The sequence below is a fragment of the Centroberyx affinis genome, unplaced genomic scaffold, assembly GCF_046629955.1.
Source record: "Centroberyx affinis isolate AG114_WGS23_722 - 3 ecotype Tasmania unplaced genomic scaffold, CSIRO-AGI_Caff_v1 ptg001219l_1, whole genome shotgun sequence".
Classification (NCBI taxonomy): domain Eukaryota; kingdom Metazoa; phylum Chordata; class Actinopteri; order Beryciformes; family Berycidae; genus Centroberyx; species Centroberyx affinis.
Window position 1 is genome coordinate 1 of NW_027279735.1, and position 27,404 is coordinate 27,404.

Below are 27,404 nucleotides of genomic sequence, written 5' to 3' on the forward strand. Positions count from 1 at the left end.
CATTTTCTTTCAGTAGACCCCTGTCTTTTTTATCATGTCTGAAAGCTGAACAGAGAGGCTATAGTGAGGAGAAGAATGTTCTCACTATTCTGTTTATATTTTCTTTCACTCTGCTTTGCATCTTACTTCCTTTGTATAGCCTCTCCCTCCTCCCCGTCTCTTCTCTTACTCTCTCTCTTTGGCATTCCCTCAATGTAATGTTGACAAGAGACATCTTTAGCCTTGTCCAGTTTTGAAGACACTTTTTGGCTTATTTGTTAGGTTTGTTTCAGTGGGATTGATGTATTTGCGCTGGGCCGGAGCCCAGGCAGATACATTCTTGGGCTCTCGCATAAAGCTCAAAGACCAGAGTATTGTCCATGGTGGATAGAAAGGAAAAGATGGCCTGACACTCACTGAGGTTTCGGCCTCAGATGTTCCAGAAATATGACAGCACTGCACTTAGTATTTCACCTTCAGTCTCTGCTGGTATGTATGTGTCTTGGTCTGTGATCATAGACTGACCAGCCAACTGTGTTTTCAATTAACCCCACTGGCTGGAATCCCTTGGCCATGTGTCAGGCAAACCTCCAAATATTGATGATGTGTGTACTATGCTTCACCCAGTATTGATTTACCTAAACCATGTAATTTGTACTTGTTGACCATCCTAGCTATTAATCACAAGGCATTTTTTGTTTTTTCAAAGGAGATAGAAATCAAACTGTTTGGCTGGTGTACAGTTCATTTCATTTGCCTTGAAATCAGACATTGCAGACTTCTAATCATGGCTGGGGCTCATGCAGTCAGTTGTGGCATGCTTTGCGCTTCCTGGAGCTTCACCACTCCCTCAACGTCCAATCAGAGATGATTTATAGCCTCCTGGAGGGGTACAGTGACACCAGTATGATTTGTAACTTCCTCAGGACTGCAGGTCATCTCCCTCTGAGCAACAATATGAGTCTGAGACCGCGCCCAAATTGTCCTCCCTCATCCAACTTCTTTTCTACCACCCCCCTCCTTTCGCTCCTTGTCAGTTCCATGTTAAGCATCTGTCATGCCACTTGAAATTCATCTCTCTCTCTCAAGAGTGCCATGACAGAATGTGAGAGTTTCTCTTCCTAGTGAGCCCGCTGCATGACAAAGCACTCTTCATTCAACATGATATATCCTGCAGATTCAAGTCACCACACCTATCAATCATGCAACAGTTACTGCCTACAGGAAGTTGTAAAAATGAGAGATCTCCATATGGTTGTAAGAGATGGAATGAATGTTGGCTTAGTTGGGTAAGCGTAATCCCATCTGTTTGCACTATTGTATATTCTGCCTCTGGTCATCCACTGGGGTTGGTGAAGAGAGGAGGACCGAGCTTTGAAATTATGGAAATTGATGCCATCAGCCAGACGATGTTTTATCCAATCTCATAACTTCTATTCCACACAAATTCCAGTCTGTCTGTGAGCATAAAACAAACCATAGAGTGTTGCCCTTTCCTGACGAAGGACAACAAGGTCCTGATGGCTCACTCAGTCAGCACAGACACTGCCTCTGATTTGTGATGGGTTGCCTATATGTAACTGTAAAACGGATCACAGCCCAAAAACAGAAACATGACAAATATACCCTGCAGCTATTTACTGATTGTCTTGGAAAATGTTGAAAGAGCTCAATCAAATGCAATCCTTTTACCTCATGTTATTCAAGTTTATCTTTCCAAAACACCTTGGAGACGCGCTGCCCATTGGCAACTGACAAAGCCTACAAATTTCGATTCCTGTCTTATAAAGAGGAAAGTATCACAATAAATAAATAAATGGATGGTTCCTCAAGGACAGGACCTGAATGATAAAAGGCTGCAGTGAATGTGAGGCGAGAGAAGTATGGTAAGCATCCAGCGAAAAGTGACTGTGAAAGGAGCTCAAACATACCTGTGACTCCCACATTCTGTCCAAGGTGACTCTAACGGCAACTTTGACAACTTTCTGTTTACCTACTAACTTATTTATTTTTGGGCATCATAAAACATCTTAGCGTGTGGAGTGTCAAGTCCCAAAATGCACCATTCTCTCTGAGGAGGGAAAAATGGTCTTATTTTTCTGTCTCTGGGATAGAGTGCTATGTTTGCCTCTCAACAGGGAGTATCTTTTTTGAGGGGGGAAAGGTTTTGTTTTATGCCATCTTGTTTTGTGAGCTGGTGAGCTGGGAATGAAAGCCATTAAATAGTCTTAGTCAGGGGGAAGGGAATGTGGGCTTGCCTTGCCTCGCCCCGCCTGCGCGTCACCCCATCACCTCTATGCTGAGGCGGCCTAGGTTTTGTGAGAAGTCCAACACATCTGAAAGGGACTCACAGCATGTAGTCTACAGGATCCCCCATCCTGCTGTACGCATAGACACATCATAAGAAAAGGCGGAACGTCCACAAACTCCCTTTGAATATTAAAAGGAGAATTATCAGAGATAATAGGCCGGGAAGATGAGAGACGGTCGGCCCATTGAGCGATGAGATGGTGAGATGGAGAGGGGAGTGAACTTCACCATGCACATTGTATACAGGGTTCCCCTCATTAAGATCCCATCGTACTCTGGGGGGAAACATTGTCACTGGATTTAGGAGACTAGCGAAGCCTGCAGGGGTTTATGTATTTGGCAGATCTCAAGGGTAGCAGCATCAAGGACTCTTGCTGGGAAGTACGCCACACTCTTTGCAGTTTATAGCTGTTATAGAACATCTTCAAGATCATTGGAATGGGTTCTTTCTGCATTTTTCTTAATTGTTACTTTTGAAGGAATACCTGTGGTGTAATGGGATAAAATATGGATTTTGCGTGAGATTTTGCGTGAGATTTTGCGTAAGGGAGCAATCTGCAGTCTAAACCTCGTGGAGGACCTATTGAAGTAGCACCATAAACTTGTTTTTTTATGATAGTTGGATCAAGCCTACCTAGACTTGCTAGGTTCTGTGTTGCCAGTCACCATGCAGCTTGTATGTTTGCTGGTGGTGCTGCTTGCCATGCTGGTCATGCTGGGGGTCCCTAAAGACCATAAGGGACTGCATGGAGCCCATCGCCACACTGGGTTACAGCACTCCCAGTCTCACTGGTGCAAACGGCTGCTGGCTAACGCTCTTGGACTCCACCAAAACCACCAGACTTTGAGGCATTCCCACAACAAGCCACACAAATGTAACCAGGTCTCTCACAGTAAGTAAAATAAGTGCTATATTACATAACCAGCATACCAAAAATAATGACTCTTCAAATGTTTGACAGCATCAAAAAGTTGTTTTGGTTTCCTTTAGCGGTTGCTACAAATGTAACAAGTTAAAGCCCCGGAGTGCTTTGCAGTCAAAGATGGAGAAGTTTGTTGTCCTTTTATACCTTTTATATTCTTGGAAGTTGTTTTGTGGGAAAGTGATTTGGCGGTAGTGTTAAAAAGCTCTCTGCTGTCTCCACCTCAGGCCCACTGCCATCATAGCCAAGACAATATGTCAGTTTTCCTGCCTCTGTGCTGGTCTGATCAAGGTTTCAAGGGAGGGGAAGAGAGAGAACAGAGAGCCTCACTGTTCAGAGAGCTCAGCTGTCGCAACTTGTGTACTGTGTGGCTTTTTTTTTCTTCTTTTTTTTGACAACCAAGGAGAAGGGTTCAAAAAAAGCAAAGTACAAAAGGGCTTGGTCCAGCATTTACATTCAATTGGTGGTGGTGGAGGGCAGGGCCAAAGAGTAGCCTACATGTCACCATTTATTTTATATTTTTTATGATGGAATGTTTGTATAAAATTTAGCACTGTGCTTTATCAATCTTTCAAGAAACAGAAATTCTTTCAATTCCTACATTGTATACATTCCTTTTCCTTTCATTCTGCTGTGTGCACACAATGAGAGAGCGCCAGAGAGATGAATGTACTGTGAGTGAACTGTGACAACTGTCTGTTTTCTGTGGCACAATTTTATTGTGCCACAACATTTCACTCTTTACTGTGCAACATCAAAAAAAAAGTTGAGCTGCTCACATCCTCCTGCAGCAGCCAGTCCTCCCATACAACACTCCTATGCTGGTGGGTCTAAGTGGGGGCTTTGCTGATAATTGCTTCTATGTTACAGTTCCCTCCTGCTGGCTCTGGGAAAATTTACTATTCAATTGGAAGTGTTCAGCTGAGCAGCCAGTTACAGATCCAGGACAAGTAAGAGCTTTCTAGAAAACAGGGCACAGGAGGACCAAGTGGGAATGGACTGTGTAAAACTGTAATATAATGCACATATGGATGAATGAGAAATAAATGCATGGTAGGAGATGAAAGCTAGATTTTCGTCCTAATATGTCAGTCTGGTAGGCCTCCCTCATCACTCAGCATGAGGTAGACTAGATCAGTGGTTCTCAAACTGGGGTGCAGAGACCTCCAGGGGTCCAGCAGCTCTCAAAGCAAAATAACAACTAGTTCAATTTCACTATTATTTCATTAAATAGATACACTGTAAGTTAGCACTCTATGAGAGAATGTATAGCAATGGCATTTCTTGGACCAGGTCTCTCTTGAAAAAGAGATTATATCTCTATCTATATAAATAAATAAATTCTGATCAAAGGTTTCACTCTCTCCGCTGTTATCGCCCGCCTAGCATATATACAGACAACAACATTTTTAACAGGGGTCCCTGAGACAAAAACCTTCATCAAATATGGGTCTGTGGTCTGAAGCGTATCTATTTCTGGCATTGAAAATTGGAATCCCTGGACTAGTTGCCTAATAGGTTCATAGGCCTGCATATATCTTATACCACAACAGATACCCTCCATAGAAGGTATGGTGTGTGCATTCCTTGCTGGTGAAAACAGCCTTTGTTAGATCAGGTTAGATAACCTTCACTGGAGGGCGCTGTTTGGTAACGAATGTTCAGCATGGAGTCTGAACTGCAGCTCGAGCGAGCTGAGCTGGGGAACTGTGAAATTCCCTCTTCAGGTTTATGTAGTCATTTTTTTCCCCCCCCCACATTTGTGATCTATCTAGACTTTTTTAATACAAGATTTATAATACGATGGCGATGAATAATGTATATCCGACCTAATAAAGTTACTGTGTCTAAAGTTGGTTATGCCTCAGAGTGTGTGTAGGGTGAAAGGAATTAGTAGACCATAAATTTTTATCACATCATTGAAAATGAATGTTCACAGATAGGCCTATTCAAGTCATTCATTGAGATCTGAATTGAAGGACCAGATGAAAAACCCTTTGTTTCTTTTTTTCGGACAGTAAAAGTTGATCTCACATAACTTAAATTAATTTAAATTGGGAATATTGGCCACCGGATAAATCCTTAGACCAAATTTTAATTTTAACCAATTGCACTCACTCATAGAGCACTATACTGATGTATGAATAACCTCTCTTGTACTTTGGATTGTAACAGGGAAATATATAGGGTGTGTGCCATAACAATAAAAACCCAACAGACACCTGGCTAACCCATGAAAATCGCAAAGTACCACTGTAATGAGGTCTAACTTGAATTATTTGCTGTAGGCTACACTATGCCTTATTGTAAAATGAGAAGATCCTTATATTTGAAGCAGGATGGGAGCTTTGTAGAAGCAGTAAGAATTAATCTCACGATGTAAAACAAGATATAGAAGCTTTAAACATTAAGCTCACGATGTAAAACAATACATATGGAAGCATTAAGCATTAGACTCACAGTGTAAAACAAGATATAGAAGTATTAAGCATTAAGCCTACAATGTAAAATAACACCAAGTTGGTTAGATCTACGTTGTGTTTGGCCAGCCTTACGACAACGAACCATAGTTAGCCTATAATACATTTTAGATGGATGCTATACAAATCTATAGTCCCTAATATTGGAATATTATAGGATTATTATAGGATACCATAGGAGATCACAGACACACGAAGTCCCCTGTATATTATAGAAATATTATAGTGATTTTGCGTTAGGGACCACAGAAGGATTATAAAAAAAACTTGTCCGGTTACTTTCGCATGGTTTCCCTCATCTTTTGGTTTAGTTTACCAAAATCCAGTAGTCTGCTGTGCGAGCTGTGACTGCGCTGCTCTGAGGGATCCAGGCGGGAAGAGGTTAAATTTCTTCTCTGTGAAACATTGTCGGGTCTATGGAGGGGGTAGAAAGGCACATACCAATTGACGAGGCATTCCGCTCTCCTTGAATGAAATGCTGTGAATGTGAATCGTATTTCCCCCCTTGCCTGAGGTTCGGGGTCTGCGACGCACGTACGGATCAATCGGAGTTGCGGCAGAAGTGAATCGGGGGAAAAGTGATGGAAAAGTTGGACTGATCTTCTGTCTGGATCTTGCGGATGAGGGAGGACAGGACTAACTTGCAAAGTTTCCGATCTCAAGTGACAGATTCAAAACTGGACTGAAATAATGTGACTGCAAGGACAGAGAGCCTTTAGCCTGGACTACAGCGACCGCTCACTTTATTTTACCCACTTGTGACTTAACTTTCAGTTCCAGGGGTTTTATTATTTTCTTTTTGCTGTTTTTTTTTGCACAGCACAAAGGAACTAAATGATTTGAATGAGATCGCCTGGCTTGGCCATTGAGCGCACGGCAGAAACGGGATGAATTCAAAGAAAGGACAGAGCCGCGCTACTTATCTGCTAAAATATTCTTGCATACTTTTAACATAATCATTCAGTTCAGTTGGACTACTGATACATTAGATCAACAGCGTATGTTTTGAGTTTTGGGACCGTTTGGAACTGTGTGTTTTTTATTTTTTTTTTTTTAACCATTTTTCTCATTCATAATAAGAAGCCAAAGCAAGCTGTTCTTGGACTGTAATGATATATTGCTGTTTTTTTTTGTCTAACAAACTAAAACCTGGGTATTACATTTTCAAACTCTGGATTCTGAATTTTTTGTTTGGCAATTTGACATGAAGGAGCGGATGCCTAAATTGTTTTTCGAATAATTTGGATTACACAAGACATTTTCTCATACGAGAGACGTTGAATGATGTCTCCAACTTCTATTGGAATTGTATTTCTAGTAGGAATTCTCCATGTGTGCTCAGGTAGGTAAATGTTATTCTGAAGTAATCTGGTCCTGGTATATTGTGTGGGTTTTACACGCTTGATTTTGAGGGGTAAAAAAAGAAAAAAACATGGAAAAACAAACCAGAAGAGAAAAGTTATCCCAATACAACTCTTATGAATGGCATACACCCCTTATATAACTTTATTATTCAGTTAGACATGCAGAACAAAAATATTTAATTGCAAATCAAGTAATGAGCTATGTTTTAATTACTGAAATATCTGCCTGTACAATGGGGTAGGTTAGTTGCATGGCAAATGTAGACACAGACTTATTTCAGGAGAAACAGGAGAAAATATTTTTAAACATTAGACTTTGTTCAAGCTGAGTGTGATAAAGGCCTTGGCCTGATGTTCGCCAGAGGCTCATCTCCAGTGTGTGTTTAGAGTTGCATGCTTTGAAATGAAATGAAATGAAATGAGAAAAGCCTGTTTTGATACACAAAAGTTTAATTTTCTCTCTCTTGCCCAAGAAAAGTCAACTGTGAGGGTGAAGGGGATGTCTAACTTTAAATAGCTGAGCACACATAAAGTCACACATAAAGTGCTGAAGCCATGTGGGATAAGTGGAGAGAGCAGCTATCATCAGTCATATAGACAGCAGGAGCCCCGCTGGAGACCAGGTTTCCATGTTTGTCATGATTCTGCCCATGGATGACCATTATTGCTGAGTGCAACTTTTTTTTTTTTTTTGTAATTGGTGGCTATGCAGCACATCAAATGACACATAATATAGCTTCTTATTGTTTTAAATCAAGGTTTTTGTTATTGTGTGATTGTTGAACTTGTTTTACTTGTCTTTTGCACCTTTTATACAACTTACTGAATATGGAGCTACAGAAGCTTGGTTTAAATTCTCATTTTCTTCTAATGCCCTCTATATCATTCCTTATTATCTAACACATACTGCCTCCCTCATCCATCACATGGATGTCTTTATAGAGTCTTTATAGAGCTCCTGGATCATGCTAGCTGGGGTTTTCCAGGTCAGTTGCTCCTGTGTTGTGAGGAAGCGAATGCCTGCCACCCCATTATGAGACTTTATAGGGGAAGAGCATCCTGAATGTAAGCCAGTGGGGCATTTTGGACAAAGAAAAAGTTGTACAAAACCTGTAAAAATAGGACAATTTAAGGCGAGAGGAACATTTGTGTAAATGTGAAATGGATGTTATGAACAACTAGTCAACCATGACTAGTTGTTTTTTTAACACTACTGTATTTATTTATTTATTTAGTTTTAGTACCCATAGCAAACCTACTGTAGAATAAGTCACAGTGATGACTTCCAGACTCTTTACTGCAGTTTATTATAGCCCTATAGCACAGCTATGTAATTACCTATAAGTAAGAGTCAGGGTAATTGTTTTCAAGTTTAAACCTGAAAAAGCATCATGGCTTACCTGCACTAAATACTTAGTCTGGTTCTTAATGTGCCTAAAAGCAACATCTTTCAGCACCTAAAGCACCTAAGCAGAATGACAACTCAAGACAAGAATATGAACACAATATACCCTCATTAATTTATATTGCCACACCTCTTATTGTAGCTCAAACTGAAATTATTGTATTTTTCCCCAATGGTTTTTAATGGGGCATCTTAAATCATCCCAGGAAAACGCTCTCAGCTGAATTGTAGTTAAAACTCAATTCAGAAACTGAAGGCCTCCAGTCTCAGTGTCCTTCTGAAGGATTTTATCGTTCCACAGTTCAAATGTTAGTTGTGCTTCCTGATTGGTTTCCTGAATTGCGTCTTTGTTTCCTGTGGAGTTAAAAGAGCTGGCGGGCCGGGCGCAGACAGACAGAGAGACAGAGGCAGGGATGTGGTGGTGAGGTGGAGTGTGGGAGCCGCAGTCGATTGAGGAAACGCTGTAACACCTAAACAGGATGTAGGGTCAGAGGTGAGAGCGGAGAACGAGGCGGCGGCTCCCTCTCTGCTCCGGGCCGCTCTGCGCCCGGGCCGAGCCAGGAACGCTGCTGTCCCGTCTGAGAGGGACCTTCAGACACCAGGGTTTCCAATTACACCTGGCAGTGGGGATGTCTGTGTTTTCTTGGGGGAGAGGCGTGAGAAGGGGAGAGGCGTGAGAAGAGGGCCCGCTAATAGAGATGGACTGGTCAGCAGATGCTCAAAGGATTAGATACTAGTTGTCAGGAAAATTGGATTACACGCCACTTGCCAGAAAAATATTTCATATTTGCTGCTAATGGGAGGGTTAACGATTTCATTTTAGTGTAGGGATGATATCAGGTCTCTGTAGTGAACTCCTAATGGTGTTTAATAACATCTCTGGGTTGTATTGTATCGGATTATTTTCACGTTGCTCGCGCTGTTGTAAAAATGTATTGTGTTTGCTTTTGTGAAATATATTCTTGTGTGTGTTTGTGAGAGGGAGAGAGAGCAGGGGAGAGAGAAGGAGAGAGATGGGATGATCTTTGCCCTTGTCAGACTTGTGGTGACTTGCTTATTGCTGCCTTGGTCTGTCTGAAGGTTGTAAATTGATGCCTCCATCCATCACGTCTCGCCCTGTTATCAGGTGATCTATCCTCCTGCTATACACTAAATGGTTGTTATCTCTCCTCCAAGCGCTCATCAGACCTTACTCACCTCAGAGGGAACGAGGAGCCCACACTTCTCACAATGAATATGAGACTCTGGATTCCTTTGCTGAGATAAGGAGTGTTGGTAATCACATTTGTTACCGGTTTGATATAATTGCACGGCAAATACGGCAGAATTAATGGAGCTTCTCCCTGCGCAAAGTTGCATCAGTGTTGCTGGAGATTCTCAGCGCAGTTATTTCCAAGCGTAGCGATGTGTGTGTGTGGTTTGTGTGTGTGTGTGTGTACAAGTGTCAGAGTCAGAGTGTTGATAAAGATATGGGCAGTGGGAGTGGTGCCCTGTTAATCAGCCACAGCCCCTGCAGCCCCTAGCAGTTGAAGTCTTGACAAATTGACTCTTAAGTGCTGATAAATTGCGGAGCCCTTCCACCTCCTACATCATGATGATATGACAGGACACAGCAGGCTCCAGAGCCAATTAATGACCAGAGACCACAGGTGAGACCTGTCTCCGTCTCTTGCCTTCTTACTTTCACATCCCCACTTGCACTGAACACACACTCATTACAGCCAGCCTCTTTCCCTTAACGTCTCACACACACACTCACTTTTAATCGGTGTTGTGAAGCATGCTGTGGTAACAAATCACCCAAAAATGTGATTTTGAAAGTATTTCTTTCTGAATGGATGTTGTGTGAAGGCAGTGGGTGTGCTGCACAACATAACGGGGTACCCTCAGGACAGCCGTGTCGCCCCTCTCTCTCTCTCTCTCTCTCTCTCTCTCTCTCTGAGGTGCGATAAGTGACACACCTGTGTGAGGTGACAGTGCCCACAGAGCTCTATCTCTATAACTTCCACTAATGCCCATTAATCTGATCCTAATCCAAATCAAGCAGGGTTTACACCCTAAGATCCAGGATTAGGCCGACTTTGGCTTAGTGAAACCACACAGAGGAATGTGGGAGGGCGGCCCGTGTCCTCTTCCCGCTCATGAGAACCATGGCTAAGTCATTAGTGACTGACTAGATAAACATTTCAAAGCAGTTTGTTTGAGGGGAGATAAATTAGGCGGTGACACTTAATGATCTGCTTTCTCCCAACTGCTCTTCCTTTAATGGGCCTAAAAGAGCTCCTTAATTGGATTAATTAACAGATCCATTTGACGTCAATAGTTTGTAATTTGCCGTGGCTGCAGTTTGACTGATAAGCATGTCTGCTAGGAGACTCTAAGGATTTAGATATTTGAGATAATTTTATAAAACTAAAGAAACATCCCCATGCCCTGAGCACCAACCTCTTGGCATGTTAAATCCCTCAGGAATGAACTGGTACTTCTTCCCAGGCTTTTTGGTTTGGCAAGTGAGAATTGGAGAGGGCGTATTGGTCACTGCTTGCTGATTAACTGTTTAAATGTTATTATAATTCACTTAGCCAGCATTACTTGGCCTGTCAGCTTGTCTGTCAGTCTGAGCTCCAAAAAATGTATGGCCAGACAGAGTTAAGCCCCCTGGAGTAAGAATAGCAGGAGCACTCTGACCATTTCAGAACATAACTTCACATAAGCTTTTTAGTCGGGAGCCAGCTGATAATAGCAGGCAGTAGGCGTGTCACTGCGACCCCACAGGATATGAGACTCACGGGTCAGTCAGTATAGTTAATGTATCTTGTTTTGACAGTTGACGTGGAGGACAAACATTCCCTATTGGCGCTGTGTGTGGAGGTGATAAATGGCATGTCCTTATAGGATGAAAGGTGTTGTCTGGGTTCTGTCTCAGCTCACTAATGGCATGCTTAGAAATCCCACGGCTTCGCTGCCTATAATGAAAAATGCAGACACAGTAATGAAAGAGCGAATTACATAATGCCTAATGTAGATTTGATACTACACTGAATATGCATATTTACTCAATGTAGCTTCACCACGATTTCGTTTCCACTAATATAGTTGTGAATGTGAGAGAGAGAGAGAGACAGAGAGAGAGAGATGGGATGTGTGTTTGTGTGTATGTGTGGAAGTGGGGGAGATTTAGTTTTCTCCTCATCCTCTTACCCATCCCCCCTTCTACATTTTGTTTTGGCCCAGTTTTTTTTAAGACTTGCCTTTTTTGTGGCTGGTCAGTGCAGAGCCTTTTCTTAGATAAAGCAGGCCGACATGCAGAAAGAGCCCATGGGGACGGGGATGGGGAGGCCGCATTGTGTCGCCTCAACAGGGCGATTGTAAGGCATGGAGGAGGGGAGGAGAAGGGACTGAGGGTGTGTGGGGGGTGTGTGTGGGGAGGGTGGTGGTGCAGGGGGGGGGGAGATACACAAAGGCTGCCCCAGGGTGTGGAAGGGGGTTGGAGGGGAGAACGGAGGACGAAGGGGAGGACGGAGCAGGCAAACATGCATGAGACACTAGCTCAGGGAATACTCTTGATCTGACTCTCTCTACGCTCACATTGCATATTCCACCGGTCCCTCATGGCACAGAATGTGCTGATTAGGGTGATAGTGGTGGAAACTGTGAGGCAAGGACATTGGTGTGTGTGTGTGTGTTTTTTTTTTCTTTTAAAGGTGGACATCTGGGAGGAGGTGAGGTTGATTTTTAGAAGTGCTGAGTAAATAAAAGATCCTGGTCAGAGGGCTTTAATGTGGCGCTGTGGGTTTGGTTTGGTGTAGTACGGCCAACATCCCTCATGTATCTAAATTCTGCATACTCAGGAACTCCCATAAGGCTTGCCCTGGGCCCAGCGTTTGCTGTGGTGGAGAAGCTATGCTACGGTGGGGTGCTCTGCCTTGTGCATTTTAAAAAGGCTCAGACCTCCCTTCCTTTCATTTTCTCCACTGGGGGAGACTGAGAGATGGCATTGAGGACAGCTTTAGCCCTGTATCCTTCTTTTCTTTCCCTCTCCCTGAGCTCAGGCCTCCTCCCAGCCTCGGTGACCATTCTATTGCCCCCCTCATTGCAAGGCCTGGATACACTTTTGAAATGCTAAAACCTCCCTTTGGTTATAACTGACAGGGGAAAATGCCATTAAAGAGATTGAGAGGAATAGATTAAATTAGCAGTTAAAAGAGAGACTGCTAATTAGTTGATTAATATCCTCGGTTCCTCCCCCTCTTAGCTGCTGTAGTCGAGATTCCCACTGGTGACAAGCCCTCTCCACCCTGATGCGTCTTGGGTTTTGACCATGTTGATGTTCTTGACAACTTTCCAAGATTTCATCCTATTTACTTTGCATTTTGAAACGTCACTTTTTAAATCCACACAGTGCAACCGAGGTTCATGTTCAGAGCCTGCTCTCATCCAGAGCTTCATCAGCAACTTTATGTAACAGTTCCCGTTATTCCAGTTATTCTGTCACACAAAAGACGGTGATAAAAAGAGGAGTATGCTTTATTTAAAAGGAAACGCTGGAAAACATAATTAACGGCAAGGTGACCTTGAAATTCACCACTACAGGCCTGCTGTTGGAGGAGCTCCCACCATTCAGCTGTAACCATGGTGAGGAGGCTTCAAATAACTGGGTGAATTTCCAACATGTAAACACACTGTCGCTCTGAGTTAGGAGATTAACACTAATCCTGATCTGTTATCAGCCTTACCTGCTTTCTGCAAATTGGTGACATTTTGCTTAAATCTGATGTCCCCATTGAATTGAACACAATAATCCCAAACATTAGTTGTTTTTTTTAATGCCTTTGGTCTAGAGAATGTGTGTGGTGCCACCATTTATCTGTAAAACAGACAGACACTGTAACCTTTTGAAAAGGAGTGATACATTTAACTCATAATAAAAGCTTCAGGATTTCCACCTCTTCAAAGAGCTTTTCAACTCTAAATACTGCTTTGAAAGACTTGCAGAGCTGTTTATCACTCTTCTCTGTCACCCCTCACCGTCTCCTTCAACTGTACTGTTTCCCCTTTTCTGCAACCCCTCCCCTCTCCCTTTGCTGGTACAGTGAAAGCCCTAATTGAATAACAATTGTAGTTGGCGGGTGAGAGACAGGTTCTTCAAGCTTTAAGCACAAGATTGCCTTTGCATTCCATTTAGCCTCTGTCACTAATTCTTAATCGGAAGCTTCATAGCTCAAACTATGAAAAGTGCACTCGAGTTTTAGAGCCTCTCCTCTATTTCCCCAACACACACTTGGCTTCAGTAATCTCACCTTTTTTGGCTCACAACTTATTGCAAAATGTCTGTAGGCGCTCTGCGATGAATGCTGTCCTACTTGACTGTTGTGATTCTTTCTGACATTCAGCCTTGACAGCCTGTGTTTTTCCCATCTCATTATGCACTAATCACAGCAAACTATTCCCTTCTCCCTCCACCTCTACACCCTTCTTTAATGATAATGATGGGCACCCTTGGGACATGCAGGAGTGCTTTTGGCCTCCTCCCCTAGTCTGGATAGCCACTGCTAAAATTATTTCAAAGCATTTACTGTTTGCTGCTGAAGTATGGATGATGTCAGAAATTCAGTGGTTATATTCAGAGACGTCAATAGCATGGGCCTTATATTATGGGCTCATGTTCTACTTGTCTATTTTTAGTATGGCAGGCCAGATTACACCCTTCTTGATAGATACAAATAAAGCATAAATGATAGATTACAAAGCATGTAAGTACTTAAAAACGTCTCTTTATTAGTTGGAGTTCTGCTGAGCATTTTGCCTCAGTGTTGATCACTTTTGAAGGGAGTTTTCTGGAAAATCAATAAAATATCAGTGGAAGGGAGAAGAGATATCTTCAGGGTGACTTTTTTTTCCATTTGCAAAACGGTTTGAAAGGCCGTTGGTGATTAGAATAATTCCTCTCTGGTATTTGTCATCACCGCTGATCTTGCACAGATCTGACTCCTCCTCCCCCTCTGTCTCCCGCTCTGGAGGAAAACAGGTTTTCTCTAAAAATTTTGGTCAGATGTCTGATAGTGTTTCTGCCGTCAAATGGAGAAAACCGACAGATGGGAATTAAGGAACTGGGATACGTTTATGATCAAGTCATTTTCAGTTATAGCTGGGAAAGAGAAGAGTGTTTGGCTGGACATAGTGTGTACCTGGACAGTTGGTATGTGTTCTGAGGAGAGGACGTGGTAAGTGGGTGCTGGAGAGTAGACAGGATTGTGAGCAGTCGTCTGGAGAAGGAAATTTCTTTTTAATGCCAGACTGGGCACAGTCTCCCCTCTGTGGACGTCTAGAAAAGGCTTCTTGGCAGACTTCGCCCCTTCATTAATTTTGACCAAATATTTACTGTGCATCACATGGCATGCCTTACATCCCAGTTTCATTTTTCCAGGCCAGGTTTTAAAGAGTTTGGGGCGATTTGTGTTCCATTTGGCTGGACCCGGGCCATGCCCCACTCAGCAGACCCATGCTGGTGTCTCTGGGATTCTGCCACAAGAGGAACTGGCTCCACTGAGTCTTAACCTACGGCATGCCTCTGGGAGCCACGTTTCGCTTTAATAGTACCTTGTATCCACAGCTACAGTATATGAGCCATTGTTCCATGTATGCGTGCATGCACATACGCAGGCATGCACACATTGACACTCCTATAGTATGTGCTCAGCTCTTACCCTTTTAACCTAAAGGGCACCCTAAGGAAATGTGCCAAGATTCTTCACTCAAACATTACCGTTGTACCCTTGACTGAATGCTGTAACTGAAATTCCCTTTCAACACCCAGCTGTCCGAGATTTGTTTCAGAATGTGTTTGGCTGAACATTTAGAATAGCCTACATAAGCAGCTAAGGTCATCAGCTCTGCTCTCGGAGACTGTAATATAACACCGCTCCAACAGTAGGCCTGTATCAGCCACTGCCATCAACTAAATAACATTTAAAAAGCATTAGGTGCTTTTTGGCCGTGCCTGCCCCGATTCACTTTGGCATCTCTTCAGAGCTGTTCTTTTTCTTGGCACTCAGCCCAAATGCCATACTCTCTGTGGCTGGGCTGTGCCAGCTGAGTGTGCTGGTCATGCTTACTCCCCACTGCTCCCCACCCCCGGCCCCTCCCCTCCCCTCCCCTCCCTCCCCTCGTTCCCTGCCACCTATCACAATCCCCTCATGGCCAGTCACAGGAACAGAAATACCGCAGCCAGTCCAGAGTGTGACCTTGGGAAGAGCAGACCACCGCGGACTCTGCACCATATCCTTATGGACACAAATCTGCATAGACAGCAGAGTTTAAACTACAATAAGTGTACTGTTTATTTACATTAACCCCAAATGTTGTACTATCACCATTCCTCCTCAACGGGTTGCATAATATATACAGTGTAGAGAAAAAGAGTCATATCCATCCAGCAAGTGTTAAGTGTGTTTTTGTAATTTCTGTTTTGAGCCATATATTTGTTTTTCAAAATAGTATACAAATTGTAGTGCTGAAATAGACTTCTATTAATCTCTTGAGGGTTTTCCATCTAGCAGCTCCGAAAGGAGAAGTCAGCAATGAGACTCTAGCTGTTCCCTGTTGGGAAATAAATGTACCAGTATATTCAATTACCCCTTGCTTCTCCTCTCCTGCTGCTGCAGGCTGCTTTGATGTATCACTAAGATCGCACTGGTCAAACCTCATTAAAAATTGGCAATGCTGGAAAACAAAAACAAGAAGTAATTGCCCACTTGCGCTCCCTCTCGTGCTTCTTTTCCATAATCCGCATACGCTTCCAAACATTGACTTTGCTGCATACGGTATAGCTTCCTTATCGAGGGTCTAAGCCTGGCATCTGGGCTCCATATTAATTACAGCTCAGGTCTCTTCTCTGCTGTGTGAATGACATCCTTGACACCGGTGTTGCAGTTCTTCACCGAGAAGTAGTGTCTGATTTTTCTTCTGGGGCCATCAGGGTAAATACACAGGGTCAACTGAGGAGTGGGCTGCTGAAGTCAGACAGACGCAGACAGACATACTGTGTGTGGATAGACTGATAGGTAGATACTAGACAGACAGACAGGCAGAGAGACCGACTCTTTGCTTACATCCGGCCTGCTCTGTTTAGCCCATCTGCCTGTGCTCCAGAGCCATTTTGACAGGCTGCTTCCTAACAAGCATCCTAGTCCCTCCACTACAGATTTCCTCCTTGTCTCAGTGAATGGATATAATAAAGCGCAGGAACTGCATTTATCCTGCAGGAATGAATTCTGCCCTCATGGCCTTCTGCAGAGTTTGACAGCTTTTATTTGTGTCTAATGACATTCACTGGAGCAGCTTGGTATCAGGAGGAGCTACAACTCATCCCCAATTGTGTCCCCTGGGTTTCTGTTAAAAATTCATTATTGTGTGGTATATTTTTTTCCCTGGCATTTCTCTTCACGTTCCCTGCTTGTTTTTATGTTGCTGACACTCTATGTTGAATTACTATAGATATTCAAAATATAAGAGGGAAAGCTTTATTTGTCATATTCATGAATGAGTCATCTTGTTATATAGAGACTCTGTTCATAACTCTTATCCATGAACTTGCAGAATTAGTGAGGAGAGTTTTTGTTGACAGATTAGACAGAGATTTCTTTGCTGTCTCCTGCTGACTTACGAGGTGTTTCATGAGCATCAGCACTCCCCTATCACACATGCTATCGTGCCTGGTGTCTTCCAAATGTATCAGGCCTGTATGGAAAAAGCCTGGAGCAGAAGGGGAAATACTGCGTCTATTGTCTTGGCTCCAGATGGGGGCCCCGGAGCAGGATGGGCCCCAGCCTCCCAGAGGAGCGCTCTGCTGGGCCGTCTCACTCCCGACCTGGCCTCCATCGCCAGGGGAGATCCAGGGATGTGTTTCCCAGCTGACAGAGCCAGGAGCTGGAGCTGGGGCGGGTGCTCCAGGCCTCAAGGCCTCCGCTGGGTCCTCTCCTGATGACTGATAGTGATTATGCCAGCGCCCTGGAGCTTATACTGGTACCCTGTGGCCCTTGGCAAGGGAAGGAGGGACGCTTGTTTATAGTATCGTCAGCAGATTTGTCACCTTTGAATTGCATATGACAAATGATCAACAGCACGCTCAAAGGCAAAGACTGTCATGATAATGTGATGATGATGGAATCTTAACAATACTGTTTTATGCCCCATTTACAAAAATATAGCTACACTATCAGAAGACTGAGGCAAGTTTTATGGAAGTGAACAACTCAATGGTCTGGCACTTGAATACTGGTTCATTTCCTGTGTATCATACTGTCTTTCTCTTGTTGTTTGCAAAAAAAAGAATAAAATCCAATCCTGGCATAGATCCTACAGTTGCTGAACTTGTTGTTCATTTGTTGTCATTACTGTTTTCAATGTCTTCACCTCGACAAGAATAGAGAAGCTTGGAGCCTTTGGCATAATGGCTGTCTATGGCTGACTTTGGAGAGGCCATGTTTCCTTCAAATATCAATGGAAGCATTGTAATCATCTATAAACATGGAGACTTAGTTTCTATAACAACAATTACTACAAAACAAACAAATAAACCACACTTCTTTTTCATTGCCCATCTGTTCTTGTAGTATTAGGTTGCAGTGTTGTGTATAAACCCTTAGGTAGTGTTTAAGGTGTGCTTTGATTAAAAAAGCAGTAATTTGGATGGTGGCACTATTTTTTGGTAACTGATATCTGTTCTCAAGTGCTGATTTAGTATCAGCGGGGTAACCGTACCCTAGTCTGTTTGGTAAACGGAGACAAAGAGATGAGGAAAGAAAGAGGCCATGAAGATATCCATCATCCCCCTCCTTCACCCCACCTCTGTGTCCCCATACACACTCACACACAGGGCTTTAATCCTGCCTCTTAGGAGTGTAAGTGATAGCCTTGTGTAACATTAAAAACAGGTCTGATCTGATGCAACTGGCAAAGTCATTCAAGCAGCGCATTCCAGGGTGGGATCCTGACGTTGAAACGGCGCAAGATTCTGTTTCACTTTCCTGCTAATGTCATCTGATCAGCAGGATTACGGTACCTGCCCTTCTCTCGCTCTCTCTCGCTCTCTCTCTCTCTCTATCTCTTTCTCAATCTTATCTCTGCCCTCTCTCTCCGTTATCTTTTCTAATTCAACAGAAGGGAGTGCTATTTATTTTGCATTCGGCCGTTTTGTTGGCTGGCCCCGTCCTGAGCAGGCGTGGCTCCTGTCTCCGCCTGGCTGCCCCGAGGGACACACCCTCTGCTCTTATCTCTGCCATAAATCCCTCTTAAGTCCCCTAATCACAGATTAATGGGCCTGCAGATAGGGAGTGCCCTACCGTGCTCGGCCTGCCTTATCGCAGACCCATATTCCATATCTCTGCCATTGCTCAGCTGGACGTCTGATATGGGGAGAGATGATCTGGCTTGGGTTCCGCAACGCCTCCCAACTCTTCAACTTTAGCATCTCTCTTTATGAGATTCTGAGACCTTGAGCATCTTTATGGGGGAAATTAAACTGTTGTACCCTTCATAATACATTTACCAGGCTATTGCTCACATAATCACATGCAATTCTGGGCTGGATCGTTTAGTTCTATGGGGAGAATCGGAGTGAATGACCTAACATTGTGAAGTTGTTTTATCGTTCAAGGAAGTAGACACATTATCCTGTCTCGCTGCCACGGGGGACCACACTGACAACAGATCTAAATTGCCTCACTGTCCTTCTCCCCTGTGAGTTCTCCGGGGTAAAGGGCAGGTGGCTGGCTCCCTTCCTCTTCCTAACTCTCTGCCAAGACAGGAGCCGTGAAAAAGGGCAGGCAGAGAATGAGGCACATTTCCATTTGAAGTTAGGGAAGTCACTGGACCTGAACTTATTACTGCAACCCAGTGATTTGTTTTTGTCTATTGCCTGCCTTCTTGCTTCTGTCAGTCTGTCTGTCTGTCCTCATATGCTCTTTTCCCCTTTTTTGTGTATATGGATTAATATAGCTGACAGTGAATAGTAATAAAAATGGAATATGCATGATTTTGCCTTGGGGGTACATGGATTTTTAATTGCAAAGGGCAAACGTGCTGAGTTGAAGGCAACACCCCGACTCTAACAGAGCTGACCCTGTCTGCCTCTCTCCTGTCCTGAGGCTGCTCAGAGTCTACAGTTCCAGTGTCTTCTTCTATGGTTTCCTACATCTAGAGTAGTCAGATCGATGGCTGCCTCTCAGACATGTAGCCTATGACGCTAGAGCACCACACCGATCCACAAGCAGCGCTATCTTATTGATCAGCCGGTGAGTTAGGGTTTCACAATTCTGGCTAAAATGATAATTGTGATTATTTGGCAAGATATTGTGATCACAATTATAAATCACAATTATTAGTAGTGATGATGCGGGGAACAAAATAATTTTATTGCATTTTTGGCGTCTTGTAGTTGGCATCTCAACTATTTTCTCGGACAGCAGGAGATCTAAAAAAAAAGAAAATAAATGAAATCTTGCCAATACACCAATATTCTACGATTATTAACTGTGGAAACTAAAATCGTGATATGATAAAATGATTAATTGTGCAACCATAGTCATAGTAATAGTGTTTGTAGTTTCCCCCAATGAAGTCTGTTACAGTACGAATGCCTCCATTGTGGGTCAGATCATGATAATACATATTTGCATGAGCCAACAGTCTGTCTGCTATGCATATTGTGTTGTTTTATCAGATTGAATCTTTAAGTACGATGGGTTATCTAGCAGAATATAGATACACAGTACATCGAGTCATGTTGCATGGTGAAAATCACGTTTCGCCCCAAGACATAGATAAATCAATATGGAGCTAGTAGCAATAATGTTAATATACAGTGAGTGCATGCCTAATGATCTGATGGAGAGCTGAATGACCTTGGTTTCATGAGAACCATCACAAATCTCGTGATCGTACACTGCCTATCAATGATTGGAAAAAAAAATCTTGATTTTATAGTGGGCAAATATCACAAAGGTCTTTATGAATCCAAGGATACATACAGAGAGTGTGAGTATATACTGTAGGTCATTGTCTAGGTCTAGGCCCTGGTGGTGGATGTATGGATGGGTCTGAAGCTGTTCAATTCTGTGTGCCTGATGTTGCTGTTGGGCTCCCATGGCGTGTTGTTCATTACTGAGATTGGTTTTTAGAAGTGAGAGAAAAGTCACAGAGAATTGTAGGTTTTTTTAATTACCTCCACATCGAGCAAAGGCTCCCTCAAGCCTAGTTTAACTTTCTGTGTGTGTGTGTGTGTGTATGTGTGTGAGAGAGTAAATGAGAAAAAAGAAAGAGAAAGCGCTCCAGCGAGCGAGAGGGTTAAGGGAGAAGAAGAATCTTGCCTCAGGCGCCAATCGATCAGATCCTTGCAGTAGAATTCCCAGCTTCCCTTCGGTGAGGCTGTGGATTGCATTAGCTCATCTCACATTCTCTGTCTGCAGGGGAGGAGAGGGGGAGAGGAGGGGGATAGAAAATAGGAGAGAGGGCAGTTGAAAGGAGCAGAGGAGAAGGAAGGGCAGTGCTTTGAAATAAAGGGAGGGTTAGACGACTTTAAAGCAGAGAGAGCAAGAGACGCTGAGCAGCTTGGTACAGTAGTAGAAGTGCATACTCTCTCTGCTGCTCTCCCGCTTCTGTCTCAGTTTTGGTCTTTCTCGTGTGTGCTGTGTGTGTGGGGGAGGAGGGAGGGGAGTTAGCTCGCTGACAGTCTTCTGAAAGCACACACCTGTAGAGGGGGCGTGGGAGCGTTTGTTCCATGACAGAGTAATCCCTTACACTGCCTGTGTCCTTTTTCTCCCTGGCGAGGGGTAATGGAGCTGAAGTAACCGAGGTCACACAAAGTGTCTGTGGGGAGCATGCGGAAGAACACACGCACATACACACACGCATACACACACTGAATTTAATCACGGACAAGGAAAGCATAATAGCATTGTGTAACTGATACATGCATGCACCCACTCACTGTTCAAAACATTACCACACACACCCACTCTAGAATCGCCCACGAAGCACTTTTGATTTATAAACGAATCACTGAACATTTGTTAGTTTTTGCCAGCTCCTCTGTGAAAAGATACTATATCATACTGTATACTGTATGCACAGTCTGTCTTTTAATTATGTGGATCAGCTGTAATCATCATCTACAGTAAACAGAGTACTGCGTGCTGCACAGCTCTCCTCACAGTGGGCCACATCTGAATAGTTAATGGTTCCCCCGTAAAACCCAAAGCTTCAGACCGATCCAAATTAGAGAGGAGCTAGCTAAATCAGGAGGGGAGCGGATAGAGCAGATAGCGGCGGAGCTCTTCAAAGTCATCTTTAATAAAACATATTAGCCTACGTTCTCTGGTGAAGGGCGGTGGTGGTGGTGCTGCTGCGGTAGTGATGGGCTTGGATGTGCTAGCCTAGCGAGGGGTGTTAGCGCAGCTCTTTGCTCCAATATGCCTTCCGACCAAAGGACTGGGCCTCGTTAGCATATGGGCTGGAGGATCAAAAGGCCTGTGATGGGGGCAGGTTACAAATGGGGGTTAATTAGCCTAGTAGTGCTTCAGACAGCTCTAATAGCCAGGAACCATAGTTACTTATTTTTTATGGACTTTATTCAGCGCTGGATAGCGGACTAATTCATTCTTGCTCAAGGCTTGATATCCCCCCTCTCTCTGAATCTCCTTTTCTTTCTGTCCTTACTCACTCTCTGTCGCCTAGACATGCTTTCATTGGCACAGATATACGTTTCACACCCACAGAATATATATGGAATGGAAACTCTGTATTAATTACAGCTGCAGACAAATCTAAAAACAATTTCAGAAACAACAGTACTTTCTTAGCAAGCCTTTCTCAGCCTTGTTGCCTCCTAGATAATGGAACTCCAATTGATTGGCCACCAACCTCTATCGGCAGATAATCACATAGTGGTCGGTCTGCCGGCAACACTCTAATGCAAATTTGTGAAGCATTAAATGTATTTTCCATTAGCGCATCTGTGACATTCTGCCACCTAAAGTGCAGGATCTCATTTATTTAAACATATATCAATTAAATGTAAATTTCTGTATGTTTCACTTGAACCTGCCTAGAAGATAAAATCTTGAAACTGTTTTATTAAAACCTTTTTGAATTAACCTCTTTGATTTAATTTAACTAAAATAAGTCACTATTGCTGCTTGAATCAAAATGATTTTTTACTGGAATAGAATAGAGCTCCTTTTCTCCTGCGGTAGCATGTTTATGCCTGCATGATATAGGGATGTGGATGTCAAAAAATGGTCTGAATGTGGATGCACAATCCCTTTTTTTTGTCCGATCATTTGTAACAAAATGCAGTCCATAAGTGGGTATGAGAATCACAGCCATGCAACATTTGGAAGATGTCATCCTAATTCACTAATGGTTCTTAAAAAGAATTGCTCAAACATGACATACGTACCTTCTTTAAACTCATAACTGTACCAGCAGAAGCTTTTCCATGGGTTGAGATGCAATGTACGTTTTCATTTTTCATCATATTTTATTCAATATTTTAATTGTTAAAGAGTCTAAGTTTTTCTATAGGGCCGTAAAAAGCTAAATGTGCAATAGCCATAATGTCCCGTCTTTTGAAGCTGGCCGCACAGCTTCAAAAGACGGGACATTATGGCTATTGCACATTTAGCTTTTTAGGGCCCTATAGAAAAACCACAGTAAAGTAAAGCCTGTGGTAAAAGATTGTTAAAGAATGCCTCGAAAAAAAAGTGTGATGATCATGATGTCCTACATAGGGGTATTGGATTAATTATATTTCATTGACTGCACTACACATTTACATTGAAGTGATTAATCTTGCCACAGAGCTGTCACTAATTATGCTGACTTTCCCTAAAATCTGTGGCGACCACAGGAAGATGCACTCTCAGCACCAGATTTCCAGGGTAATGGGGGATGGGCGGAGGGCACTGAAATGAGGCAGTGTGGCAAGTTCACGGGATGCTGGGTAAATTAATTGCAGGCCTGTGCCTCCAATTAGACCCAGCTCCCTTTAATTGGTGCTGAATGGGCTCCAAAGCCCTATGCTGGTAGATATGGCGAGTAGGGATGCACGCGCGCACACACACACACACACATGTGCAGGCACACACAATACATTCATAACCACCATGTCCCACCCTTCAGGAATTAACAACAGGAAGCTAATTTGCATGTAAAGCAGGTCTGATAGCCACAGCTGACTGGTCTGAGAGCAGTAGTAATGACCTGCGATAGCATTAGGGTGTTAACCCCCTTGGCACTGCTGTTGGCACTGCTCTTTCTTCCTTGCATAGTGTAATCAGTGGCTTTCTGCTCATGCTTTGCCGCAAAGCTATGAGGTGTATCTATATCTTATCTTTTATCTCATAATTTCCTTTTACCTTTAATGTTTCCACCCTTGTTTACTGTTGCCTTCTTTTTCTTCTTTTTCTGTTCTTTGATCTATGAAATGACAGAGTCACATAGCTGGAGCATTGCTCAGCTTCACTAAAGGACACGTTACTGTAATTAAAGGGTGACTTCACTCACAGACTGGTAGTTTATTTGCTCTTCGCTACTTGTATCAGTAGTACCTGTTTTCTTACCTAAAAGAATATGCTCCACTTCACATGTGGTTTCTGACCTAACAGAACGTACTGAAATTGTTCCACATGTACTGCATTCAAATTTCATTCATTCGTGTATCTAAATTATCAGTAAATAGTGACTGCAGTGGAGTGGAGACAAGCACATCCTTGTGGAATCAGAGTCATGAGTCTCTAAAGCATGTTACTCATCTTAACAAGTTGCAGCTGCAGCTGGTCAAATAGTTTAAAAGGCAAAATAATATTAAATACTGAGCTCTAGTTGATGAATAGAACCTGAACATAGATGCAAGAGGCCTTTAAGTGCTGCAGAACAGAGTGGGGGCACAAGGACACAGCATCCGCTACACAACTGTTGGCCCTGTGTGGTAGACTGGGTCCAGCTCAATATTTCACAGATTGGTTTAAACTAGCTGCTAATCACATATATACAAGAGAAAGTCGTGTAATGACTAAGTCCAAGGCAACAGGCCTGTAATCCCTACCTTTCATATTTTTATCATACCAGTGCTAACTATCCATTCAAGGGGTACAAATCCTTGCATGTGTAAACTGAACTTTCCAACCCTTTTTCTCTTCCAGGATCTCGTCTGCGCCAGGAGGACTCCCCACCCCGGATTGTGGAGCACCCCTCTGATCTCATCGTGTCCAAAGGGGAGCCTGCCACCCTCAACTGCAAGGCGGAGGGGCGGCCCACCCCGACAGTGGAGTGGTACAAGGATGGAGAGCGGGTGGAAACAGACCGGGACAATCCCCGTTCCCAGCGCATGCTGCTGCCCAGCGGCTCCCTCTTCTTCCTACGCATCGTCCACGGACGACGGAGCAAACCGGATGAGGGCTCTTACGTGTGTGTTGCCCGCAACTACCTGGGAGAGGCAGTGAGCCACAACGCCTCGCTGGAAGTAGCCAGTAAGTGCAGCATGTGTTCGGCCTTTTCTTATTTCCGCTTTGGCCTCTAGGGTGGGTGTGAAAGGAAGAGTTTGGGTTTAGTTGTAGCTGAATAGCAGGCTCCAGTTTCCTCCAGTGTTTCTGTCTTCAATGTGCTCATTGAGTTGGATAATCTCTCAGGAGATGGGCAGGATGTGTTTGGCCCAGCGGTCTCCATAGGCCTGGGGAGCCTTGGGGGAGAAGTGGCCTGATCATTCCAGGGTGAGTGCTCCTCTAAAGAGCCCCTGGTAGGTGGTCAGGAGCCACAATGGGAACAAAGCTCTTTCTGTTTTGGCCCTGATTCTACTTTTTGTCAGAGAGATAGATATGAGGTTTTATATACAAACCAGTACAATCATTGTATCTGCGTTTGGTCATCTTTTAATGAAGCGCTTTCTCACTCATTTCATTGAAGTAACAGCGATGCCCTTCATTTCCTGTTACACTCATATGACAACAGGCTTGCTTTGATGTAAAGTGGATTTCGCCATCTCTAGGGTCAGCAAGCAAGCTGAAAGACTTAGTAGCCAAGAATCTTAAGCAGCCAGTGGGTATACAATATATGAAGAGAAAATAATCTTTCTAAACCATTTAGCCTTTTTGTGAGCGGTGTCCTGTGTTGACAAATTTGTTCCCATGATTCTTTAAAGGCTACTTTGGTTGGTGAGGTCAGCCCTTCAGACATTATCTCTTTACTCTCTTGACTGGCTGAGAGCGAAGGCTGAGGAGGGGAGCTCAGATATCAACCACTCCTCCAGCATGCCCAGAGGCTGTCACCAACCCGCTCATTGTAATCTAATCAAGATGGAGAAAGAAAGAATGGTGTGTGTGTGTGTGTGTGTGTGTGTGTGTGAGTCTGAGAGAGAGTGAGTGAGTGAGTGAGTGTGGGGTTGGGGGTTGGCTTTTTTTTAGGGGTGATGGGTTTGGGTATGAGGTGTGGATCAGATAGATAGTTGGGGTGCATGCTATGTGTTTCTGCTGTAAACTGTATGACTGGGGTCTCTGGAGTGTACAGAGGAGACTTTTTAGATATTTACAGTGTTCAATGTCAGCTAAGTGAAATGTAAAGCAAGAATAATCGGAGATGTTTTTCCTGACCATAAATTGGAATTAGACTGGGCTTTTACGGTTTATTCCATGAGCTCTGCTTTTGAAATGAGAGAGTAGGAGACATTCTTGGGATGATCACAGATGAGTTGAGCTGCAGCGATGCAGCGCACGATGGTGGTAAAGATGGTGCCTTGTCTTCATATATCCTCTCAGATCTAATGCCAGCCAGGCTTTGCTGCCCAGGAATGAGGGCTAAACTTATGCTCTCAATTTGAAACTCACTTATTTCAAACTGTTAGAAGCCAGTGAAATATAGAAAATATAAGTATCAAGGAAGGAAGAGAATCCATGTGCTTTGGCACATAATTCAACTTTCCATAGGTCAGAATGCTAAAAATGTTTCTCCCTAAAGTAGATGATATAGGGTGTTTATTTCAGAGGTGGGTTTTTCAAGTAGAAAAACAAGAGACTTGGTGGGACTGGTGTAGACCAGAGTAGAGAGCGCCACTGGCTCAGTCTCAAAATTGGGCTGCTTATTCTGTATAAGGTTCAAACAGACCCATAATGACAAGCCACTGTGCTCCAGCCCTCTCTCTCTTTCTCGCTTCCTCGGTGTCTCTCACTCCCCTCTCTGCAGCTCATGCTTAACTACATATAATTATGTTGTCGGAGCAACCAAGATGGAACCCTGCCGAAGAAAAAAGGCCATAGAACAGAAAAAGCAGAAAAGCACTGAGATTTTTTTACAAGGCCTCATTTAAACTCTTGGGTAAAGAGACTACACGCCATAAATATAACTCAAGATGGCACATAAGAAAGTTTTAAAGTTTTGGATTCTGTTTGTGTTCGTTAAAGATGCCTGTCATACCTATATTCTTATGAATGTCATGAAACATATTAGACACGGTGAAAACTATGGATAACTGGATGTATCCCACAGTGAGTTGAGGGAACATGCAGGCTTTTAATTCCCAATGAAACTCCAGAGAAGGAAGTCATGGTTTTAACTGTGTTTACTCTGCCTAGCTCTTCCAGCCCTCTAACGTTTTCACTTTAAAACCTAAAAACACAGCTTTTTGGAGATGTTATTCTAAGAGCCTGGCTCTTACAGTTTCCCTTACTCACCAGCGATTGTTAACATAATCCAAGTTTCAACAAGTCCTGTTTTGCCAGGCTAGCAGAGCTAACCCAGTTTGTTTGGTTTATCATTAACCACATGTACTGTACAGCCCACAATCTCTCTATCTCAGCCTCTTAACCCGAAGGCTGGGTTAATGCATTTACCGTGAATCCTGTTTGCCTTGTGTATTCAAACAAGCTTAAGATAGGATTCTTTCCCGCTTATG

At 43.4% G+C, this 27,404-nt stretch overlaps 1 protein-coding gene across 1 annotated transcript in view; it reads left to right on the plus strand.

Annotated features, from left to right (window-relative positions):
• The first annotated feature begins 6,937 nt into the window (after window positions 1-6,937).
• robo1 (roundabout, axon guidance receptor, homolog 1 (Drosophila)) overlaps window positions 6,938-27,404 on the plus strand; it is a 136,696-nt gene continuing 116,229 nt past the window's right edge. Inside the window, exons 1-2 of the mRNA XM_071524662.1 lie at window positions 6,938-7,034; window positions 24,664-24,990. Of these exons, the coding sequence (XP_071380763.1) occupies window positions 6,974-7,034; window positions 24,664-24,990 (388 nt within the window). The 5' untranslated portion in view covers window positions 6,938-6,973. The remainder of the gene's footprint in view (window positions 7,035-24,663; window positions 24,991-27,404) is intronic.